Source organism: Rhodnius prolixus, unplaced genomic scaffold, assembly GCF_049639745.1.
Source record: "Rhodnius prolixus isolate KJV_2025 unplaced genomic scaffold, Rpr scaffold_13, whole genome shotgun sequence".
Lineage (NCBI taxonomy): Eukaryota > Metazoa > Arthropoda > Insecta > Hemiptera > Reduviidae > Rhodnius > Rhodnius prolixus.
The window spans coordinates 11,692,336-11,716,491 of record NW_027411583.1 but is presented as its reverse complement, the minus strand read 5'-3'; the positions used below and the strand labels follow the sequence as shown (position 1 = coordinate 11,716,491).

At 35.0% G+C, this 24,156-nt stretch overlaps 2 protein-coding genes across 15 annotated transcripts in view; one reads left to right on the top strand and one right to left on the bottom strand.

Moving 5' to 3' along the window:
- Window positions 1–24,156, bottom strand: part of S6KL (ribosomal protein S6 kinase like) — a 147,732-nt gene that overhangs the window by 16,069 nt on the left and 107,507 nt on the right. For 7 of the 14 annotated variants that reach the window (XM_074115598.1, XM_074115603.1, XM_074115602.1 and 4 more), the window contains exons 9-17: window positions 20,175–20,366; window positions 19,375–19,577; window positions 16,301–16,466; window positions 15,493–15,626; window positions 14,486–14,562; window positions 13,199–13,381; window positions 10,182–10,338; window positions 6,042–6,182; window positions 1,477–1,686 (exon numbers count right to left, since the gene is read on the bottom strand). In XM_074115598.1, coding sequence (XP_073971699.1) covers window positions 19,440–19,577; window positions 20,175–20,366 — 330 coding nt within the window. In that variant the 3' untranslated portion in view covers window positions 1,477–1,686; window positions 6,042–6,182; window positions 10,182–10,338; ... (3 more) ...; window positions 16,301–16,466; window positions 19,375–19,439. Of the gene's footprint in view, window positions 1–1,476; window positions 1,687–6,041; window positions 6,183–6,716; window positions 6,899–10,181; window positions 10,339–13,198; window positions 13,382–14,485; window positions 14,563–15,450; window positions 15,627–16,300; window positions 16,467–19,300; window positions 19,578–20,174; window positions 20,367–24,156 lie in introns of those variants that run through there. The other 7 variants (XM_074115605.1, XM_074115601.1, XM_074115600.1 and 4 more) reach the window with 6 other exon arrangements.
- LOC141447766 (mitochondrial sodium/calcium exchanger protein-like) lies at window positions 4,838–16,521 on the top strand. The gene is made up of 15 exons (XM_074115575.1): window positions 4,838–5,043; window positions 5,262–5,414; window positions 5,499–5,551; window positions 6,498–6,658; window positions 6,735–6,902; window positions 8,669–8,737; window positions 8,823–8,894; window positions 9,189–9,248; window positions 9,665–9,819; window positions 10,148–10,277; window positions 10,777–10,916; window positions 10,994–11,147; window positions 14,882–14,962; window positions 15,183–15,250; window positions 16,295–16,521. Exons 1-15 carry the CDS (start codon window positions 4,945–4,947, stop codon window positions 16,490–16,492), a joined length of 1,761 nt encoding a protein of 586 aa, XP_073971676.1. The 5' UTR covers window positions 4,838–4,944; the 3' UTR covers window positions 16,493–16,521.

Below are 24,156 nucleotides of genomic sequence, written 5' to 3'. Positions count from 1 at the left end.
CAGCCGTTAAGGTTAGACGTGTTTTTCGAGCTTGGCGATTTTTGTTTGTTAAAAAAAATGGATCAAAGAATTTGTATTAAATTTTGCGTAAAAAATGAAATAAAGTGTGTGAAATGTTAATAAAGGCATATGGTGAGTCTGCTATGAGTAAAACAAGGATTTACGAGTGGTATAAGCGTTTCCAAGATGGCCGCGAAAACGTTGAAGATGACGAACGACCTGGACGTCCAAGCACATCAACAACCGATGAAAACGTGAAAAAAGTGAAAGAAATGGTTATGAACGATCGCCGAATCACAATCAGAGAAGTCGCTGATGATGTTGCCATATCAATTGGCTCATGCCATGAAATTTTTTCGGATGTTTTGGGTATGAAACGTGTGGCAGCAAAATTTGTTCCAAAATTGTTGAATTTCGAACAAAAACAGCGGAGAATGGAAGTTGCTCAAGAGTCACTCAATGAAGTCGACAACGATGCGGATCTACTGAAACGTGTTATAACAGGTGACGAAACATGGGTTTACGGATATGATGTCGAAACTAAGGCTCAATCGTCCCAGTGGAGGCATTCTGGATCGCCAAGACCGAAAAAGGCTCGACAAGTGCGGTCGAATGTGAAGGTTATGCTCACTGTGTTCTTCGATTTTAATGGCATAATGCATCATGAATTCTTGCCACAAGGTCAAACAATCAATAAGGAGTACTACCTACAAGTTCAACGCCGTTTGCGTGAAGCAATCCGAAAAAAACGCCCGGATTTGTGGCAAAACAATTCATGGATTTTGCACCACGATAATGCACCTGCTCACACTTCATTGCTTGTTCGTGAATTTTTGGCCAAAAACAAAACTTTAACGATGCCCCAGCCTCCATATTCGCCAGACATGGCTCCATGTGACTTTTTTCTATTTCCAAACATAAAGAGAACATTAAAAGGCTGTCGTTTTACAAGCATAGATGACATTAAAAGCGAATCGCTGAAAGAGCTGAAAGCTATCACAAAGATCGAGTTTCAGAAGTGTTTCGAGGATTGGAAAAAGCTCTGGCACAAGTGTATTGTATGCGAAGGGGACTACTTTGAAGGCGACAATATTAATGTAGATGAATAAATAAATATTTTTTTCAAAAAACGAAAATTCCCGTTACTTTTTGAACACACCTCGTATAAAACCTGCAGCGTGAGCACCACTTGGAAGTCCCTTCAGTAGAACTCAAGTTTTCTAACTAAAGTTTAACCTTAAAAGTTCATACATTGCCACTTTTTATTAAAAATCTTCGTAAAGGATTTTTAAAAAATAAAAATTAGCAGCTTTCTCAAAAACTGAAAGTTTTCTCAATCTGTTACATCCTGTAATATATAACTGTCTAAACCATCATAAAAAAAATAAAATAAAATTACTACCTAATTCACAGCCTCATTAATATCGTACGTGCTCGTAATATAAACAAAATAAAATAAAAGTGCAAAGTTAGTACAATAATATGCTCTCCTAGATCTGTAGTCTTCTGAAGTGTTCAGCTATCTTGAGAGAGTTACTGGTCGGAGTGTCATACAATAGTCGGTTTAAACTGGTCGAAATCGTAGAATAAGATGTCAGATTGAACCATTTCAGAATTCCAACTATTATTAACCTCAACAGCATCATCAACAGGAAAATGTTCTTCTAATAATTTTTTAGGATGTCTCTGGAAAAAAGAAGAAGAAGAATTTTATATCCACCAATCAGAGATTTTTATAAACAAAAGTAACTAATCTTAGATGAAACATAAATCAGTCCTTTTATAGAAGGTCTCCTTTTCGACCAGCTCTAGGATTTCCTACCAGTCCTCTGGCCTCCAAGAGCCAAAGGTCTCAATTAGCAAAATAGCAGCTGGAATTCGAGACAGTAAATATTCATATATTGCAATGATGGAGTATTCATTATATAGTTGTTTATATATAACAGATTCGTAACTGTTTCGTACTATTATTCTTTTTCAGAAATATTGGCTTCGTTAGGTTTCGTTTTTGGTCGCATTGGTTTTTATAAAGTGCCTCTTGTTGCCGTGGACTGGCACAATCTACCGATAGATTTGCGTTAAATAGTTCACAAATGTTTTGTTTAGAACTTATTCCTTGAGCAAAATAAAATTTGAAGAAACAACTATAAAGGCAATTCGTTTGCAATACTATCATTTTTGCTTCCACTTTAGTGAATTACTAGATTTTTTTCCTGAATCTGCGGTTCAGAAGCATCTTTACAGAAACACTGGATAAAAACCAGAATAGATAGCTGTCTGAAGTCGGTGCAGAATTGATCTAAAAAGCGTACTACACACATAGTCAACGTTAAAGATGGATCAATTATTCAAGTTAGTAACTCTCATTTATTTAACTGTTTATTCTAGACTTAAATTAATATTATTTTGCCAGATGTTTTGTTTTGTAAAAAATGTCTTTTAATGGTCTTTTATTAAACTTATTTTCATTTTAACCATTGGTTGAAAAACATTTAACCAAAGAATAAACGAAAATTAAGCAAAATGCTCTTTATTTGTGTTTGTCCACCGCACACAGCTCCCCATCCTCTTTATCCTCTTTTTTTAAATTTAATTTGAGCACAGCGAGGGGCGCTGACGATTTAGAAACAGTAAATAATTTCCCTAAGAGATGGTTGTTTATTGAAGTTCACTTTCTTCTTTTTAATGCAAATATAATTGTTATAGTACACAAAGTAAACTGATTTCAACTAAATATGTGATCAACTAAAAGCACATAATTCATAATCAAAAAAAAGGAATAAAGCCCCCGGTTTGGATAGCATCCCAGCAGAATTTTTAATGGCTGGTGGGGATGAGCTCGTTAAGGAACTCTACAACTTGATCAGTCAAATTTGGCAGGAAGAGGTAATGCCAAAAGATTGGACAGAAGGAGCCATTGTACCAATTTTCAAAAAAGGAGATCCCACGTGCTGCGAAAATTATAGAGGCATAACTCTGCTGAATATCGCCTATAAGGTCTTTGCAATATGCCTTTATAACAGATTGGTCCCGTATGTGGAAAGAAGGTTGGCAGATTATCAAGGAGGTTTCAGAAGAGAGAGGTCCATAATCGACCAGATATTTGCTTTAAGGCAAGTCCAAGAAAAAATGAGAGAACATGGCATGACTGTCTGGATGTTGTTCGTGGATTTTAAGGCCGCGTATGATACCGTATTTAGGAACGGACTCGTACAAGCTCTGAAAGACATGCTAATCCCGCCAAAACTAATAAGGCTTACTGAAATGACACTGCGAGGTTCTAGAGGACTAGTTATCTCCAGCGGGACTCTTTCGGACGCTTTCGATATCGGAAACGGGCTCAGGCAAGGAGATCCGATGTCGCCCCTCCTGTTTAACTGTCAGCTGCACAAGGTATGCAAGACTCTTGAGATGGACCTCAATGGCACGCTGATTGATCGCACCTCTCAGATCATGGCGTATGCGGATGATGTGGTGATCATTGGTAGATCCCTGGCAGCCGTAAAAAGTATCTTCGTCACGCTGGAGCGAGAGGCCAAGCGCGTCGGGCTCCGCGTTAATGAGGGAAAGACGAGAGTGCTGGTGGCTAGGAGGAAGCCTCTGGTGCATCCCGCGACGTATTACGTCTTTGGGGATTACGAGTTCGAGGTTGTCTCCAACTTCCCCTACCTGGGCTCTATCATTTCGGACATAGCCGACGAAAAAGAAGAAGTCAGAAGAAGGATAGCAGCGGGAAACAGAGCGTACTACAGTCTATATAAAATAATGAGGAGCAGCCTGGTCAACCGAGGAACAAAGATCCAGATGTATAAGACCTTGATAAGGCCTGTCGTGACCTACGCAAGCGAAACATGGACACTGAATAAGGCAGCTTGTGAGAGGATTGACAGGTTCGAGAGGCGAGTCCTAAGACGGATCTTTGGGCCGAAAAGGGAAAACCAGAGATGGAAAAGAAGGCCAAATCAAGAGGTGTACGCCCTGTATGGGGAGCCAAGCATCACCGAGTTTGTGAAGGCCCAGCGGCTGAAATGGTATGGGCATGTGTGCCGGATGTCCGAGGAAAGGATAGCATCAAAGGTGCTAAAAGGAAAGTGGCACGGCTCTCGCCCCCGGGGACGTCCGAAGACCAGGTGGGTGGACAATGTGAGGGCGGATATGAGAAAGATAGGTTTGAGGGCCCACCTGGTGAATGATAGGGTTGAGTGGTCTACCCGCATAGAGCAGGCCATGGACCGTCTCGGTCTGTAGTGCCCATAGAAGAAGAAGAAGAAAGAAAAGCACATAATTATTAAAAAGACATTAGAAACGTATAATACTCCACTTTAAAGAACTTATCATTAACATCCCCTCTCTTAGTATCATCCTGCTTTAATGAAATGCCTTAGAATATACTACCAAACATAAATACTATACCTATTATACATATATAGACTTTGTGACCGATATTAATAATGATTACAGCGTAGTAAAATTCAAAACTTTCAAGTTTTGTGGCTTAGTCTCTCCAATTGATGAATTAATGATGATTTTGTAATTTATGATAAGTTTTTATATCTAACTTACAGTATTCCTAACAATATGGGCATTTTAATAATATAATGATTATATAGTATACAAGTTCCATTTACAATTAAGGCATTCCACATCACGTTTTGTTGATCTATACTTTGAGGACGTGATATAGTTCAGTCCAATTTTCGAAAGAAGTTTTACTGATTATAAAACTGAAGATTACGCCTGGCTACAGCCTATGCAGTTAAGATATTTCAAGCTAAGCTACTGTTTGGGTACAGATGTTCCATAGAAATTGGTTTCTCTAGTAACTAAATAAAAATAACACTATTATTTTATAATTTAATAAATATCTATAACATAAATAATTGAAACAAAAGAAAAGAGATGGCACTAATTTAGAGTTTATTGTGTCTGAGGATCGCAGTTAAAATGACAACAGAGTTATCTGCCTTAAGTTTGTTAGTTTTATATGCATCTGATATAGATATGCTTGATAATTCAACAATAAATCGATTAGCTGAACAAATTGTAAGTAGTTTCCATTTCAGAACAACTAACAGTTTTTCCGCCATAAATGTTTTTCTTTCTTTAGAAAGGAATTAAACTTCTACTTAATTTTCCAGAGAGTTGTTCCTACAGCTCTCCCTCATTCAGTTGAAAGCATAGCGGTTTGTTACGAAAAGATTAGAAATTATAATTGTTTTAAAAAGATTTAGAAATTCTTATTAATACAGATATAATTTCAGAAACAATGTCGTAGAGTTAATAAATTTCCAAAACATTTACAATGTGCCTTCGTGAAATCAATTGAAGATTGCGAATTGGATAAGATACCTGTGTATAAGTGGCTGTACTGTGACTACTCTGGCGAGTTCACCTTCATTGGAGTTATAATAACAGTAATTAAACCATCTGAATAAATATTATTGGCAGGTTTATTATTAGCAGATTTAAATTCATATATTTCCGTTTTCATGTCTCAGGGTCTGGTGTTAGTGTCGTTGTTTGTTATACTATCAGCCTGTGCAGACCACTGGTAAATATGCAATTTCTTTTATTTAAAAAAACCTGTTGCCATAATATCTACCGAAAGCACATACTCTTCAAAAATTGCCTAGTTGGACTATAGGGGTGCTTATATATCAACTTGATGCAAAAACGCTTCTTGTATCAATCACACTGTATACCTGGATGTCATAACAATGACAACAAAGGATACAGTGCATGCAGCTCCGTTCTGTATCAGCTTCTAATACAAAGCTATGCAAGTCTCTTGTTTTTTTTTGTGCCGTGAGATCAAAGTAATGTATTCAAACCAGGTTGGGACCGGTTGTTGTGTCTTTGGTGGGTATTATAACTTTTCTTCAACAGTCTACACACTACACACATTGCCTCTTTTCTGTGAGTGCAAATCGTTTCCTTTTAATTCTCTATATAAATTTAATTTTTATATAGTGCATTAACGATTTTTCTTGTCTATTATTTATTATGTAACTTATTATATATGTAGTTTTATCTTTACTTACGTGTTGTGAATTCCCCCTTCCCCTCCCAATGTAAGCACAGCGGTCGAGTCCCCCTCCAAAAAGCACATCTGCATAAAATTTCGAATCGGATGATGACACCTCATCCATTAAAATCGGCTTTTCTTCTATCCCAATAATTCCCTACAAAAAAAATACAATAAAAATTTATAATGCAACTTATTTGTTTAGAATGATTATCTCCCGTAAGGGAAGGGTTTGTTAGTACTGCAATTGGTGACACCTGACTGCATAATTCTTGATATAATGAAAATATCTTGATAATTGCAATAAAGAGAATTAGGCAAAACGTTTTAAATAATAATATTTAAACTTGATAGTTATTAGCCTACTCAACTGAAACAATCTTTTTCCAATTACCTACAACTTCTAATCTTATAAAAAGAATTTAACTGAATGTAAACACTTAAAATTGGTTGAAAAAAACAAAAATTTCAGCGTTGTACCCTGTATTGGTACTATAGCGACTAAACTGCGGATGTCTGACACATTGGCAGGAGTAACTGTACTTGCTTTTGGTAATGGAGCACCGGATGTTTTCACAGCTATAGCAAGCAAAATGTCCGGATTATCGCAAGTTTTCTATACAGGAATAGCGGGTAAAATTTATATATTTTTTTTTCCTACTTGAAATAGATTTTAATTTGTTCATCATACCCACTTCTTGGTTCTTAGGTGGTTGTATGTTTGTTGTAACCTTTGTAGCTGGATCAGTATTGCTAATTCAACCTTTCCAGCTAGACGGTTGGCCATTTCTTAGAGATATAATGTTTCTATTGATCGCCTATCTAATTATCTTCACCTGCTTCTCTATTGGCGTCATAAGTCTTCACATGTGCCTAAGTGAGTACACTATTATGCATTTAATTTGGCAAATGAAGCGTTGTGATCTTGGAAAGTTTTCGATATTGAAAATACTTTGTTTTTAGAAGGGGAAAAAAATGGTTCTTAGGAAAATTTAAAACATGCTGATTATGTATGAAAATCAAGGATTTTAGCTTGTAATAATTTATAATCTTATTGTCCATAGCAGTGTTATTAATCCACTAAATTTAAATCCTTTAAACGAGTCTACGAGGGTCGTTTGAAAAGTCCGTGCAAAGTCAGAGAGATTGCACCAGTGGCGCGTATCGAGGTTATGTTTAGTTAGTAGCATCTCTTGGAAGAACACACACCAAGTTTCAGCCAGATCGGTCTATTTCTTTGTGTTTGGCATTCGTTTGAATCGAGGAAGTCGAGTGATTTTCAAAAAATGGACGAAAAACAATTTCGTGTGTTGATTAAACACTACTTTATGAAAGGCAAAACGCCTCAGGAGACTAAAGAGAAGCTTGATAAACATTATGGTGACTCTGCACCTTCGATTAGAACAGTTTATAAGTGGTTTCAAAATTTTCGGAGTGGCCATATGGGCTCAAGTGACGCTGAACGTTCTGGACGCCCTGTTGAGGTTACTACTCCAGAAATCATTGATAAAATCCATGATATGGTGATGGATGTCAGAAGAGTGAAGGTGCGTGAGATTGCTAGTGCTGTGGGCATCTCGAATGAACGGGTACATAATATTTTGCATCAACATTTGGACATGACAAAGCTATCCGCAAGATGGGTGCCGCGATTGCTCACGCTTGACCAAAAACGAAATCGTGTGAAGTGTTGCAAGGACGGTTTGCAGCTGTTCCAGAAGAATCCGTAGGACTTTAAGCGTCGTTTCGTCACTGTGGATGAAACATGGATACATCACTACACTCCTGAGACCAAAGAACAATCTAAACAATGGGTTACCAAGGGGGAATCTGCGCCAAAAAAGGCGAATACCGTTCCTTCGGCCGGAAAGATTATGGCGACTGTCTTTTGGGATTCGCAAGGAATAATCCTCATCGACTATCTGGAAAAGGGTAAAACTGTTACAGGTGCATATTATTCATCGTAATTGGACCGTTTGAAAACCGAGCTGCAAGTAAAACGCCCACGATTGGCCCACAAAAAAGTCCTTTTCCATCACGACAACGCACCAGCTCACACCTCAGCAGTTGTGGTCGCAAAATTAATGGAAATAGGGTTCCAACTCGTTTCACATCCCCACTATTCTCCAGACTTGGCTCCCTCGGACTACTATTTGTTGCCCAATATGAAGAAATGGCTGGCGGGAAAAAGATTTTATTCAAACGAGGAGGTGATTGCAGAAACGAATGGCTATTTTTCAGACTTGGACAAATCCTATTATTCGGAAGGGATCAACAAACTAGAGCAGCGTTGGACGAAGTGTATAAGCCTAAAAGGAGACTATGTTGAAAAATAAAAAAGGTTTACCCCAAAAAATTAAGTAGTTTTTATTTTTGCACGGACTTTTCAAACGACCCTCGTATTTTAAGGACGAGAAATCGTTGGAATCATTTTCGACTAAAGAGAAAGAATACTTCGACAAATTACGGAACACGAGGTTCCAGCTTCCTGAGATTTCTCATGGTGTCCTTAAAAAAAAAAAAACAGTATTCCTGGTGATAATTTAATATCGAAAATTTGGATTCGATCGCCATGCTTCCTCTTAGGAAAGAATGTTGGTAAACGTTGATTGATTTGTATGAATTCCCCTTTGTTCTTTCCAGCCTTTATAGCTTTGTATATGATATACATTGCAATTGTACTACTAGGCCAATATGGAAACATGAGATATGGTAAGAACATTTTTTTTTTTTTTAATAATTGTTTAATTAAATATTATTTTGTAAAGGTAACACCAACATTTGTTTTATCATGCAGTAAAAATGAAATTACGGAATCAAGAAAAGTCCAAACACATAACAGAGGAAAAGTTACGAGAGACTTTTCAAAGTAAGTAAGAAGTTTGTTCTGTGCTGATGGACTACAAATAGAATGGAAATTTTACAATTCGCCCCCAATCTTGAATTTACTCTTTTAAACCAGACTTTTTTTTTTTTTTTAAATTTTATGACGTATCATTGCACTCAAAGATTAATCTTAAACAAATGAACACTTGTATTAAACAAAAGAATTTTTCTTTCTTGGACGAACTACCCACTTGTTAATATCATGAAATTTAACGCATAAAATAACAATAATTAATATAAAAAACTTCATGAAACTAATACTTTACTTTTCCAATAGGGTCAAAATCTATATACTCCCAGTACATCACATTAAGGGAACAAAGATTCAGTAGAGGTGGTATGTTGCGACTATATTTTAACGTAAAATAAGATAAGATTATGTACTTCAAACATAATTCAAATTCTGTTTGGTTAGACTTGTTTTTATACAGAAATATTAGTTCCACTAAAATGTATAATTGGGAGAAAAAAAGGGATGTTCAGCGAGCTAAGCAACAAGGGAAATTCAAGAAGTTTAATGGGAAAAAGGTGATGATGAGATCCGATCGGCTCAACATCACCCAGTAACTTTTTCTATTTCATAAGTTTATATGTTTAAATTTTCATGAAACTTACAATATTTACTAAAAATAATTAGACTTCAATATTATTTTAAAGCTACCATTCAAAAATCTACTCAAAGAAATCCATTTCTGGTCAGCCGGTTCTCTTGAATTTGGGATTTTGATAGTTTTTTGTTTTTTCCTTTTAAAGCTATAAGTGTAAATGAATTGACCAGAAATAAACAGATGGGGCAAGTGAGATTAAATGAATCAATGTGGCAACAATTCTACCGTACCTTATTACCATTCACTGTTATTGATTGGGAACTTATGCCGTGGTATGAAAAAGTCCTTAATACATTGCAGGTATTTTAAATACATTAATCATATTCTATTAGCATTTTTTTTTTTAAATATCTTGAGTGAACTCGCAAAAGAACTTTGAGAATCGTAGTGAGAGAACTTTGAGAATCGTAGTGAGAGAACTTTGAGAATCGTAGTGAGAGAACTTTGAGAATCGTAGTAAGAGAACTTTGAGAATTGTAGTAAGAGAACTTTGAGAATCGTGCTAGTATTCACCCTGACTTTTTTATTTATTATTATTTTTTAAATTTAGTACAGTATAATTGCAAGATTCTGTATTAAATTCTTAAAATTTGTTGAAGAAATTGATGATACTTATATTTGTTATTAGGCTCCAGTATCAGTGGTACTAAAACTGGCCATACCTGTATGTAATCTTCAGCAGCCGCAAGGAGGCTGGTGTAAACTTCTCGTGTGCATTAACATGATCTTATGTTTACCAGTAGCCTTCTTCACTTTCGGTGAGTATTTCTTTTGAACTCAGCATCAGATTATCTTCAGATGGTACTCCCACATGAAGTACTGTGAAAAAAAAAATCAATAAGTGATTATATTGTTTTATCTTAAGTGATATGAATAATTTTAGATTTAAAAAAATAAATCTCCATCTCTTGAAAATATCAACATAGCAATAGGCTTATTCTATGCTGTGTAAGCTGCCGGAGATGCTTCTCTTGATTTCAATTGAAAAGTCATTATGTGGGTCTGTCAATGAACCTAAATAAATGAAGCTGCCCACCTTTAAAAAAAAATCATTTTTTTTTGCTCCAGGGTATTTATTTTAACTTTCTATAATCTTCAATAGTTAATCGCGTAAGAGAGCCACCGTTTCATTATATGCATGTTACTGAAGAATTTAAAAATTGAAATTTTAAAGAAAACTAATCAAGTTAAGAATATTAAAAAATATTTTAATGTATCATTATTATGGATAACAAAAAATTTATTTCTTTTTTATAGGTGCAAGTAGGCACGAGTTCGCAAAGTCAACAATAGTTTATAACATACCAAATTATGTGTTTATCCCCATACCTGGTTTAATAGCCGCAGTTTTAATCCTTTTTTTTACCGAGGTCGATAAAGCACCTCGTGGAAATTGGGTAAGATTTTGGATTCTGTATACAAAACATTCTTCATTTGTCTATGATTTTCTTATTTCTAAATTTTTCTATTTTAGATTCTAGCCTTTATTGGATTTCCAATAGCAATACTGGTGGTGAACTTTGCCTGCCAGACGGTAGTGTTAGTCTTGGAAAGCCTAGGTACTAGATTTGGTATATCATATTCCACGTTGGGTATGACACTGCTAGCCTGGGGTAACAGCCTAGGAGGTAATTAGTTGTTCATAGTATTTTTAGTTTTTATTTGTTTTAACAGTAAGATGTTATATTAATACGAGGTACTATCTAAAAGATCCCAGGACTTCAACTCTACAGGCGATTTTGTTATAAGAATCATAGCTTTGCTCGTTATTTAAACTGTCCGGAAGGACAGTTGTATAAGGGATGATCGTCAAAAAGTGCACGAATAAAGCGTAACGTTGAAAAACACCTAACTTTGACCATTGTTGTTCTCTTTTTCTATAAAAGATAAAATTTTCTAATTTTCTATATAATGTAGGGCAAACCCTCCTTTATAGCTGTAATTTTCTTCGAACAACCCAGATCTGATAGATTTTAAGAAAAAAGTTGCTGAAAATCAGCAAAAAACAGCTTTTTCAAAAATTGGTCTTGTTCTTCTTGTTGTTGTAGTTACCTTTTTTTGTAAACAACGTAGCGCCTAAAAGCGTGAACCGATTTTCATGAATGAGGTATCCATTCGATTCGGTATTTTATGTAGATGTATCTTTTGGGGGTCTCGACACTGTACATCGAATGGGGTGAGGAGTTAGCCCCATTTATGTAACGCCCTCTCCACAATTACTATTACTAATAACTCTCCTAAATCTTGGCCCGATTTTTAACAAACTTGGCAGGATGATAGGGTTAGAGCTCTCCTGCGTAACATTAAAGCGACGTTCATAATGAAATGATGGGTACTTGCTGATTTGTGTACTTTTTAGCGTTTAATCAACCCTTATGCATTTTAAACTGCAAGTTTTGTTAAGGAGATTCTTAAAACTAGATTCCTCATCCTCGGAAGGGTAAATGTTTCCCTACCGGAGATTGTAGCATATGGTAATCTTTAGAACTTTCTAGGTTTATTCAGTGCACTGAGCGATTGAGTCGCCATGCTCCCTAGTGTCCTGTTGCTACTTTATTAGTTTATTATATTTAGCATCTGGCAACTCTTTGCCGGATTTGTAGTTTTAAAAACCCGGTATCTCTCATGAGTTGAGGGGTGGGCGGGGAACAATGACCATTAGGATTGCCTGCGTTCCTTCCCCTTTTTGGTGGAACTGCCCGTCTTAAGCAATCTAAATCTAAGGAGATTCTTAATACCTCTTCTGGGGTCAGCGAAACTAGGATTAGGGCAATTAATAAGCAACAATTTTTTCGTTCTTCTAAGCCAGCAGATCTCTGTTTTTAATTATTTATAATGGAACCACTATCTTGCTGGTTATTAGCACTCAGCCTGATATTTCTAGGATAAAAATTTCAAAAATCCTAGTCTTTCTAAATAAACTTTTTTCAGAAATAAACGACACTCCTGGACCCCGTGTCCAGTTCCATTTACAATTTCTGCCACGATAATTGATCTTCTACGACCACTGGTTTGGTTGTATTTTTGGAGTAAATGCTTGCTAAATCGACCCATCTATTCCTTGTCTGGAATGGTTATCCTCATTCATAGGTGAAGTGGTTTGGTACCTACAGTGGAGTCTCGGTTATCCGTCACCCTTTTATCCGTCTATTCCAATTAACCGTCACTCTCCTCAGTATTTAAAAATTTAAAAAAAAAAAACAAAAAATTATTTTAAAAAGAAAACTTTGTCTTTTAGGTAGATACTCGTGTCCATCATTCGACAGTTTGTGGGTTTTTTCTTAAAAAGATCAACCAGAAACAAAACCGATTAGATGTCGCAGACATTGTATTCATTAATTTTAATACACAATAGAATGAATTGAATAATGAAAGATAGCTGACCTTTAAGCCTTAAGCGTATAAACGTATAAAATATGTATACCAGTTAATACAAAGTTTTATACACGTTAAACAAAAGAATCTGGAAATTTTCCTGTTTTTTTCCATTATCCGTCTATTCGACTATCCGTCACATGTCCGGTCCCGGTCATGACGGATAACCGAGACTCCACTGTACTTCCGCTCTACATGCCGCTACTAGGTGACCAATTTTACCGTTTAGGTACATTTATATTTCTTCTTAATGATGTTTTTCATCAAATGGCATAATTTAATTAATATTATTCAACTATATAACCAATGAGAGTGCAGCTATCGCAGTATATCATATCTCCTCTATTCTTTCTTTCCTTCTTGTATTGTCCATATCTTTTCCTAATGCCAGATTACACGTTCTCAGTTCTTACAGCGTCTATTAAGGTGCTCCAGGATGATATAGGTGAAGATTATTTCAACGTGATGTCTTTACTTCTTTATTCTCCTGAAATAAAACAAAAAAATTGTTTATTCCGTAATCTGTTTCGAATGGCTGTACTTTGTAGCCTTCAATATACACCCACAACGCTCCATGTGAATTTATTATTGTTCGAAACAGTGCTGGAAGTCTTTTTCTGTGAGCTCCTGCATGACGCGTGCCGCTTTTTCTTTCACAGCCATCAACGGACTGAAAAACGTGTTCGTTTTAATGCAGATTTGAGTTTGGGGGGAAACAGATAAACTGGTCACATGGGCCCAGGTCAGGCGAATGAGGCCTAAAACTGGGATGTTGTACTTGGCTAGAAACGTCTTGCGACAGAGGATGCAGTGTGAGACGGCGAGTTGTCTTGATGGAGAACCCCGTGACTTGTTCTTCCACAAATCGGGTTGTTTTTTTTTTCCTTACTCTTTCACGGAGTTGAGCAAGCACCTCACCGGTAGTAATATTGATTCAATTATAATCGATATTTTCATCCGTTTTGGACGTGGAAGGGCGACCCGGGCGGTCATCATCTCCGCGACGTCTTCTCGGCTATCTTGGAAAAACGCTTGAACCACTCAAAAAACTTGCGCACGTAATTAACATTCATCGCCATAAACTTCTTTTAATAAAAGATAAGTTTCAATAGCGGTTTTACCAAGTTCCGATGTGAAATTTCACGACAATTCGTTGCTCTATTACATGTGTAGTATCGATGTTTTCAGCAAAACGGAAACTAACACCTCTTACACAAACACGTCAGGTTCCGGTCAGACAGATTTCTCTACAAAAACACGTGAGACGCTGCAATCGAAAGAGAAGGCTTTACGCTGCACAGCTGTCTGTCGTTAAGATTTGGCGCATGCATAGTTTTTATCCCCCCTTTCCCAGGGAAACCCTACTTAAGGCAGTGACGAGAAGGAGGTAATAAGCGTCATCGAAGTGTATTCTGCGAATAATAGAACGATTTGTGTAATTCTGCCAATAATTTGTAGGATCTTTATGGAGTTGTATTTGTGTCAGTTGTCCACTTCAAAAAATATACAATAAATTATTTTGTTTTATAAGAATATCCGGATTTTTGGACAACCATTTGTTTTATACGAAAAAGAAAGGGATTGAAGTTACCTTTTCTAGTGAGCTGGTAAGCCATAGTTCGAGAACATGTTTGAAACAGTTTTTTCTGAAGTTATCTTATCCGTTTTCTGTAAACATAGAAATTCCAAATTCTAAATTAAATATCATCTACTCTGTGGCAATGTTAATAATTGGGAAATTGGGACCTAAAGAAGATACAGTTTTTACTACAGAACCAAGAGAAACAGAATCTGTTAGATTTATAAACCAATTATTATTAAAAAATAAATTTTTTCAGTTTGTTTAACAAATAGATCATTACATTATATGTACTCGTATATATAAATTGCCGAACCTCACAATAATTTTAAAATAATTATAAAAATCAAAATAACAATAATTTATAATTTTTAACAATTAAAATTAATTTTCAATTTCATATTGAAGATTTAGTATCGAACACAACGCTGGCCAAAAATGGAATGCCCAAAATGGCATTAGCTGCATGTTTTGGAGCACCACTTTTCAGTATCCTTTGTAAATATTTACAAGATAATTAAGGTGTATTAGAATCTATAACAAGTTTTATACATTAACAATAAATATAAGTAAAATAAAAGTAATGATTATAAATACAAATTCTCCTGTTATACTCGTACATACTCAGTTTCTGAAAGTTATACATACTCAGTATGCGAAAGAAAGCACTATATCCATTCCTTACATCTAAAAAAAAATTAAAAAACAGCTTGTATTTTTGGCGCCGGTGTGGCTTCTTTGGCCAGCTTGATAAGTTCCTCAGAAACCATTGCTCGGGTAAGATTGATCAATATTTATTTTAGTAATACCAATAAGCTAGAAAGTAACATTGAATCATAATTTTATAAATTAATCTCTAGGATTAGGGCCAAACAAACATTTCGCCACTCCTAAGCTCTTGACAATCAGCACCAATATTATCTGAAGCGTGGAAATAAAATGAAGAAATTGATTTCCAAATAAAAAAAAACTATCTGTAGTTTCTTGATCATAATTTAATGGTGTCGAGATTTACAAACCGATAAACTAATTATTACAACAGACATCTGGAATGTGATATTAGTATTCATCGATACTGTAAATACAAAAACATTGCCGTGTTTGATGTCCCTGTTCAGCTTCTACTTCGGCAAGTCTTCTTCACCTGCAATCCCTAAAAAGATAAAAAACAAAGTTTTAAGCTTATTCTTTACACCACTTCTACTAAATTAAATGAACACATAAAATTCTTGCGTTTTTATTTTATTTAGAGTTTCTTTTATTTTACTTCAAGATACGAGACCAATTATTTGACTAATAAAGACTAGTGGATGGACTTGTATATCCACATACTGGCCCTAAAGAAACTTGCCTCTGCCCTAAAGCTTCAAGGGCCGCAGGTGGAAGGGTATCCTTTGGAATAGACTTAGATCTAACCCACCGGGTGCATATCCCTCGCCCAATGGCTGGATCAGTCTCTCACCTCATTGACACCACCACAATCATGGAATGAAGTGAGAGTCAAGGTTATGGAGAGAATCTCCCAAACATGGCAAATATGACATGTTAATTGCGCATGTCCACTTGGCTATAATAAATGTAATGCCTAAAATTTATACCTCAACTCACATTTTGAATTAAGAGACTATTTAGCTTTGTAGTATCTATTATCATTGAAACATTATACTAAGAAATTTTGTACAAAATGAATAAATAATGAAATCCTTTTAACCAACCGCTCTAAAAGCGATAGTAACTATTTGCTATGATTAGTTTCTGAGTGGCTCTTTATGAAATCATTTATTTTCATCCAATTTAATCTTATACAATTGATATTTTCAGGTTCACCTAGGTTTGACGGGAAGTTTGGTCAGTTACTTTGTGTTCGCCTCGTTAATCTGTTCACTGTTCACTTTGACGCTGATGGATATGGATGGTAGAAGAAGTTTTGGATGTTTCCTAATAACACTCTATGGTACATTCGTAATAATGGTCTTGATAGCAGAACTATGCTCTGAAAAACACAAACTAGACCATTAAATAAAAAAAATTATACATAGACTTTTTTTTCATAAAACATATTTAATTATTAAAACTGTTCGGTAGGGTAAGGGTTGATCGTCAAAAACTGCATGAAAAAACGTAACGTTGAAAAACACTCAACTTTGACAAAATTTTTTTCTCTATAAAAGATAAAATTCTGAAATTTTCTTTATAACATAGGGCAAATCCTTTTTTTACAACTGTAATTTTGTTGCAAAAACATTTACGTTGCTGAAAATGGGCAAAAGCGGCATTTTCAGAAAATGTTCTTGTTGTTGTCACCTTTTTTTTTTGTAAACAACGTAGCGCCTAAACGGGCGAACCGATTTTCATGAATGAGGTGTCATTCGATTCGGAATTTTATGTAGATGTGCCCTTTTGGGGGTCACGGCGCTGTACATCGAATAGGAGAGGAGTTAGCCCCATGTATGTGAGACCCCCTCCAAAATTAGGATTACTAATTACTCTGTAAATCTTGGCCCGATTTTGATAAAATTTGGTGGGATGATAGGGTTAGGGCTCCCCTACGTAACAATAAAGCGGCGATCAGCTCTTACACTTGTTAAGGGAAAGTTTAGCCATCGTTTCAAATTATCGACACGTGAACCAATTTTCATGAAGGAAGTGTCATTCGGATCGAAATTTTGTACAGATTTGCACTTTAAAAGTCTCGTCGCTTTGTCTCATAAGGAGGGGAGTTCGCCCCACCCAAATAAGACCCTTTCTAAAACTATTATTACCAATATTTCTATAACCCTTAGTCCGATTTTGAAAAAATTTAGCACGAAGAAGCGGTTAAAGCTCCTCTACTAAGAGAAGAATAGGTGGCTGTGAAGTGCCATCATGCTCTTACTCCTACTAAGAGGAAGTTCTGTAATCGTTAAAATTATCAATGAGTAAACCGATTTACATCAATGAATTGTCGTTCGATTCAAAATCTTTGCCTCTTTGCCTTTTAGGGAGAAGTACTGTAATCGCAGTTTATTTTTCTTACTCCTCTTAAAGGGAAGTACTGAAATCGCAGTTTAATTTTGCTATTTACGTACAAATTACCTTCCTATTTTATTCAAAACGCTTTCTCAAAAAAATTGTTATTGAGGATGGTTTGGGGACCGCAACTATAATCATTCTTTAAAAAGATCTCTCCAGTGGTAGGTATGGTTCCGACTTAACACATTTTCAAGTTATAATGATAAAATTAAAATTTATTATTCCCAATTTTAATAATATCTGTATAGCAGATATGTAACTTTGCAAAATAGACAAAAAGGAAAATCTATCCAAAAGGTACAAAAATCTCCTTAACAAAAACTTACAGTTTAAAATGTTAAGTATAAGGGTTGATTAAACGCCAAAAGGTACACAAATCAGCAAGTACCCAACATTTCGTTAATACTTCATTGATATTATTTAAGTAATTTTACTGCATTAATTTTCATTAATATTTTTTTGAATTTATTAGATGTTTCACAGACCCTTATGCTGGCCAGTTCATTCATTTTCTTTTTCTTTTTTTTTATGATTTAAGTCGCGTCAACATCTAAGGTTATTGGAGCCCGGAGCTTTTTTCAGTGCACTGCCGGCCTCCGGACAGTGTTCTCTCGTTACAGACAACTATTAATCAATCACCCGCACAGTGAGCTGTAAGAAGCTCTTAGAAAGAGAAAATCTAAGGGTCTGCAGCTGGATTCAAACCCGGAACCTCCACGTGGGAATCCAATACGCTAACCGCATAGCTAATCCCTTCCCTTAATTCATTCATAATATTTTATTTTTTGTTATAATTATGATAAAATGTATATTATATTTTCGTAATTAAATAGGTACTTTATTTTAGCTTTATTCCAAATTATTCTTCTGATTTATCTTTATTATGCCCTTTATTCTGAGAAGTCACATATATGTACATGCACGTTAAAGTAGAAAAAGACAAAGGCAGAGTCGGTTACTATTTAAATTTGAATCACGGATTTAAAACAATATTTCAGTCTAGAATTCGTATTTGTGAGCACAAATAACGCGTAGGTAATATCAAGTAAATTATTCAACAATAATTATTCGTTTCTCAATTGTAATTTAATTTAGTCCCTCTAATTTTACTTATAGTAAAATACTGGAATAATTGGTGTCATAAAAATATGCATATCTTATTTATCTTATATTCCAAATATGTCACTGTGGGAAGAATACCTAGATTGAGAATGTAATTGAAGAAAACTATATTATTTGCGATAAAGCCAGATAATTATTACCTATTATTATAAACGTTTGACTACTTCATAAAATAACAATTACTTTAATCGAAGAATGAACTTAAACGGACGATTTTTATTTAAAAATAAAAATAAATAAATAAAATCATTGATGTAAGTTGGTGTAAGCATTTTTTTAAAAAAGTTTTTGAATTTTCTAGCCTCATATTTTTTTTTTTTTCTTTTTTTTAATAAAGTTTTTCTTTTTAACCTGTGATTAATAGTTTCTTGATTAGATATTACAGTCAATCTAAGTTAAATGGTGTTCTACTTGAACAAAGATTTTGTAGATTAAAATGGCCAGCATAAGGGTCTGTGACATCTAATAAATTCAAAAAAATATTAATGAAAATTAATGTAGTAAAATTACTTAAAATAATATCAATGAAGTATTAATGAAATGTTGGGTACTTGCTGATTTGTGTACCTTTTGGCGTTTAATCAACCCTTATACTTAACTTTTTAAACTGTAAGTTTTCTCAATCTGTTACATCCTGTAATATATAACTGTCTAAACCATCATAAAAAAAATAAAATAAAATAAAATTACTACCTAATTCACAGCCTCATTAATATCGTACGTGCTCGTAATATAAACAAAATAAAATAAAAGTGCAAACTTAGTACAATAATATGCTCTCCTAGATCTGTAGTCTTCTGAAGTGTTCAGCTATCTTGTAAGAGTTGGAGTGTCATACAATAGTCGGTTTATACTGGTCGAAATCGTAGAATAAGATCTCAGATTGAACCATTTCAGGATTGCAACTATTATTAACCTCAACAGCATCATCGACAGGAAAATGTTCTTCTAATAATTCTTTAGGATGTCTCTGGAAAAAAGAAGAAGAAGAATTTTATATCCACCAATCAGAGATTTTTATAAACAAAAGTAACTAATTTTAGATGAAAAATAAATTAGTCCTATAATAGAAGGTCTCCTTTTCGACCAGCTTTAGGATTTCCTACCAGTTCTCTGGCCTCCAAGAGCTAAAGGTCTCAAATTGCAAAATGGCAATTGGAATTCGAGGCTGGATATAATAGGATTCTTGTTCCGATTTTTACAATCTGCACAGAGATTGCACAAATGTTGTTCCATCCTGTGGTAACGTCAACGTTTAGGCAAATCATACCAAAAATAAAAATAAAATACTGTCGGACTGATTCTGCAAGGGCATAGGTCTATTTTGGGTCATAATCCGTGGCTATATTACTGGCGAGACCTATAAAAGGGGCCACATAGCTGAACCCCTCTTGGTTTTTGCCGAGTGCTGTAGTGGAAGCCCAACGATCATGAACGTCCAAGGGCACCGTCCACAATTACCCCAAGTCTCAATGCATCATGGACTAAGAACCTAAATTCCTGATACTAACAGGTTATTTGATTATAAATGGCATTATTACTTTTACTTTAATTTATTATTACATACCTGTTTACTTTTAATTTTATCAATTCTGAATCCATGAAAGAACTTCAATGTCCGTAATGTAAGAAAATTTCGAAGTCTACTAGTTGGATTCACTTGTAACAGTCTGGTTATAAGATCCACGGCACCAGCGCTCAAGTTTTGGCGTTCCTCGGTTAACTGGCCCGGATGGTTGGTATTTCCGGCGCTGGGGAACTGAAACAAAAGTAAAAAAGTTGAAGGCTAAAAAAAAACAACAAAAATCTTCAGGAAATCATCACAACTTCCTATTTTTTTTTTTTTTTTTTTGGCGCATCAACAGCTGAGGTCATTAGCGCCCGGAGCTTTTTCCAGTGCACTGCCGGCCTCCGGACAGTGTTCTCTCGTTACAGACAACACTGTCCATCACCGGACAGTGAGCTGTAAGAAGCTCCTAGGAAGAGAAAATCTATTATTTGAAACTTTATTAGATAAATATCCTATGCTAAATGTTATCTAAGCGAAGCTTAGCAATACTTTACGTGGTATCATAACCTATGTAGTAAGATGTAGTTTTTTTTTGTAGTTAAGCTACAGAGATGCCAACATCCGTGAAAGGTAATCTTACTTCTCTCTTATCGGTTTGCTTTGATCCGCAGAACGTTCAAGATCATCCCAGAATACCGGGGGGTTTCATTACTCCACTAATGATTGCAGGAAAAGTGTAGAGTAATAACCAATAATAATGTTCAATTATAAAATCGAATCAATCAGAAATAAAACGAGAACATGTGCATGTTTTTAACTCTAGGTCAAGAGATGAAATCATCGCGTGATGAAAATCGATTATCTCTGACTAAACAGACCACCTGATAAAACGTAAACATTATCCCAAAATTATTAGTATTTACCAGTCAGTCTGTCTGTCTGTCTGTCGGTGCGAGGACTGCGCGCTAATCGCAATTATTCTCACACATTGCTGCGCACCTCCAAAAAGCTATAAATCGCGTGTCTCCATTGATAGCTTTTTTTTTTCTTCCTTATAGTTATTGTTGTTTACTTGCCAACTATAGTAAACATTTGTTGAGATCAAGGTCTATTTTGGTTTTTTATCTCAAATTTACTGCCAGTGGTTGGAAGAGAGCTATTTTTTGAAATTAACTAACAAATTAGGTGTCGTAGACGGAGATGGCTAGGCAAACATACTTTACTATAAATTTCTCATATTAACCATTAAATAAAATCCAAGGGGTTAGACTAGTACCGCAATACATCTTAGCTTTGCGGGTCTAGCCTATAGCCGCCTAACATACTTTACTGTAAATTTCTCATATTAACCATTAAATAAAATCCAAGACCTAGACTAGTACCGCAATACATCTTAGCTTTGCGGGTCTAGTCTAACCGCCTAACAAACATACTTTACTATAAATTTCTCATATTAACCATTAAATAAAATCCAAGGGCTAGACTAGTACCGCAATACATCTTAGCTTTGCGGGTATAGCCTATAAACCGCCTAACATACTTTACTATAAATTTCTCATATTAACCATTAAATAAAATCCAAGACCTAGACTAGTACCGCAATACATCTTAGCTTTGCGGGTCTAGTCTAACCGCCTAACAAACATACTTTACTATAAATTTCTCATATTAACCATTAAATAAAATCCAAGGGCTAGACTAGTACCGCAATACATCTTAGCTTTGCGGGTCTAGCCTATAACCGCCTAACACACTTTACTATAAATTTCTCATATTAATCATTAAATAAAATCCATGGGCTAGACTAGTACCGCAATACATCTTAGCTTTGCGGGTCTAGCCTATAACCGCCTAACATACTTTACTATAAATTTCTCATATTAACCATTAAATAAAATCCAAAGGGCTGGTTGTTGCCACTAATTGCTCGGCTACCTAAACCAAAAATATTAATAGCTAATCTAATTACCCTACCTGAACGATCCATGGAGGAACGGTGTCTAACAGTTGTATGTTATCTCAGCAAAATGGATAAAGTGAAGCACAGAAATCTTAAGTGATTTTCAATTTATAAAATGAATTTTCACTTTCCATGAAAATTGGGTAGATTTCAGAAAAAAAAAAAATATTTTAATGGGATTTAAAAATATGTGAATTAGTTTTGTGTTAATATTTTCCAAACTGCAGTTGGTATCCTAAAAATACTACTTATGTTAATTTTTAAAGTAAACAACTTGGAAGAACAAAAAAAATATATGTAGCTGTATTAACTAGTAGAGAGAAAGATTTCTATCAATACTAACAGTAACCGGATGACTAGGCAAACACCAAACATCTCTGTTCCTCCTCAGTCACAAAACAAGGACTAGCCAAGCACATACTCAGTGAACCTGAGTTTGAATGCATTTATGCATAATCTACTACCATAATACTGTTATATATTCATGAACCGACGAACACACACCTTCCTCGTCGCACAGTTACTCTGCACAAATACTAAAAAAAGAAAATATGTTTAGCGATAAATATCAAAACGATAAGTAAGGTTAAAGGAACGATTATTTTTGCATGTAACGCATATTTAGAGTGTACACTATTCATTACCACCTTGCAGGTAATACATACGTCAAACACTAAAAAGTTCGTTATAACAGTATTTTTTTTTTTCAACAACTATCTACGATATAATAAAAATTTTGTTCCAAAAACTATAGAACAACCTGCATCGATACCAACATCTTTATTATATTTTCTTTTTACTATACCAAAAAGGCTTTTGGTGTACCGAGAAACTCGCAACTCCGTTCGGATTTTTTGATACGAAAATAATGGAACAAAGCATACCGGAAACTGCTCGCGATTGTAGCGTTGTGGTTTCAACACAAAAGATTTTTCACCGCCATACTTGGATCGAGATTGACTTGATTTATTAATTCTTGTGATTTTTTTTTGTCTACTTATTTGATGGATTCTTCAAGTTTATTGACGGCAATAAACAATTAGTTTGTTTCCCTCCCCCCCTTTATCTAGAATTACTTCGACGTATACATTTACGTAGTTCCTACACTAATTTATCGTAAACATTTGCTAGGAAAAATTAGAACTTGATGAGAAAACGCTTCTAAAGAGAGACTTTTCAGAGTGACGTATGGTTTTAAACGATTGTACAATTGCTTTAACGTATAAAAAGAACCAACCTTCAAGTTCGTGTAATGTATTAATTTTTCTTTTTTCTTTTTTTTTTTCTCTTTACACTACGGGTACCAAATGTGCGATCGATGCATCGATTTCCCAGAGGTCCGTAATGGTATATCGTTAAAAGGTCTACACATTATTAATTAATCGATATTAATACAGATATATGTGTATAGATATTTATTTATTACGAGGTCATTTGCAAGCAGTGTGACGCAGCAAAAATAGGCAATTCATCATAAATATTTATTACAAAAACTTAAATAATCCATAATTTTGAAGAAAACCTGCACGCCATTAAGCGTATTAAGTGCAACAGTATGCTGTATGGCTTCCAAACAACAATCTAATCCTAATTATCAGTTACTCCAATTATCAATTACAATAAAAATTGTCCTTTATTTATAGTGTTTTCACCAGCTGCCATTATTTGTGACATTTAAGGAGAACGTTAAGTGTGAAGCTAATATACAACTGAAAAATGCTTCTAAAGAATAAAATTGTAGATTTTTTTTATTTCAGCATCATCAATTCTATAAACTAATTTTAGCTAGGTTTATGTTTTATGGTTCAAGCATTAAATTTGCTCTACTCAAATATTAAAAAAAAAATTTTGGTCTACGTAGGGAGAGTAGTTGTGTAGATAACACGAATAAGAGGGTAGATACAAGAATGAATGTGAAGAAGACGTAGTGATTACCAGCTGAACGGATCAGAAACACAGGAGGAGGGGCGAAACAAGAGAAAAGTAGCTGGCTAGTGAGAACAGCAATAACAGCAAGACGACAGCCACTCACAAACACACAATAACAGCAAACACAACAGCCACTCACAAACACACACA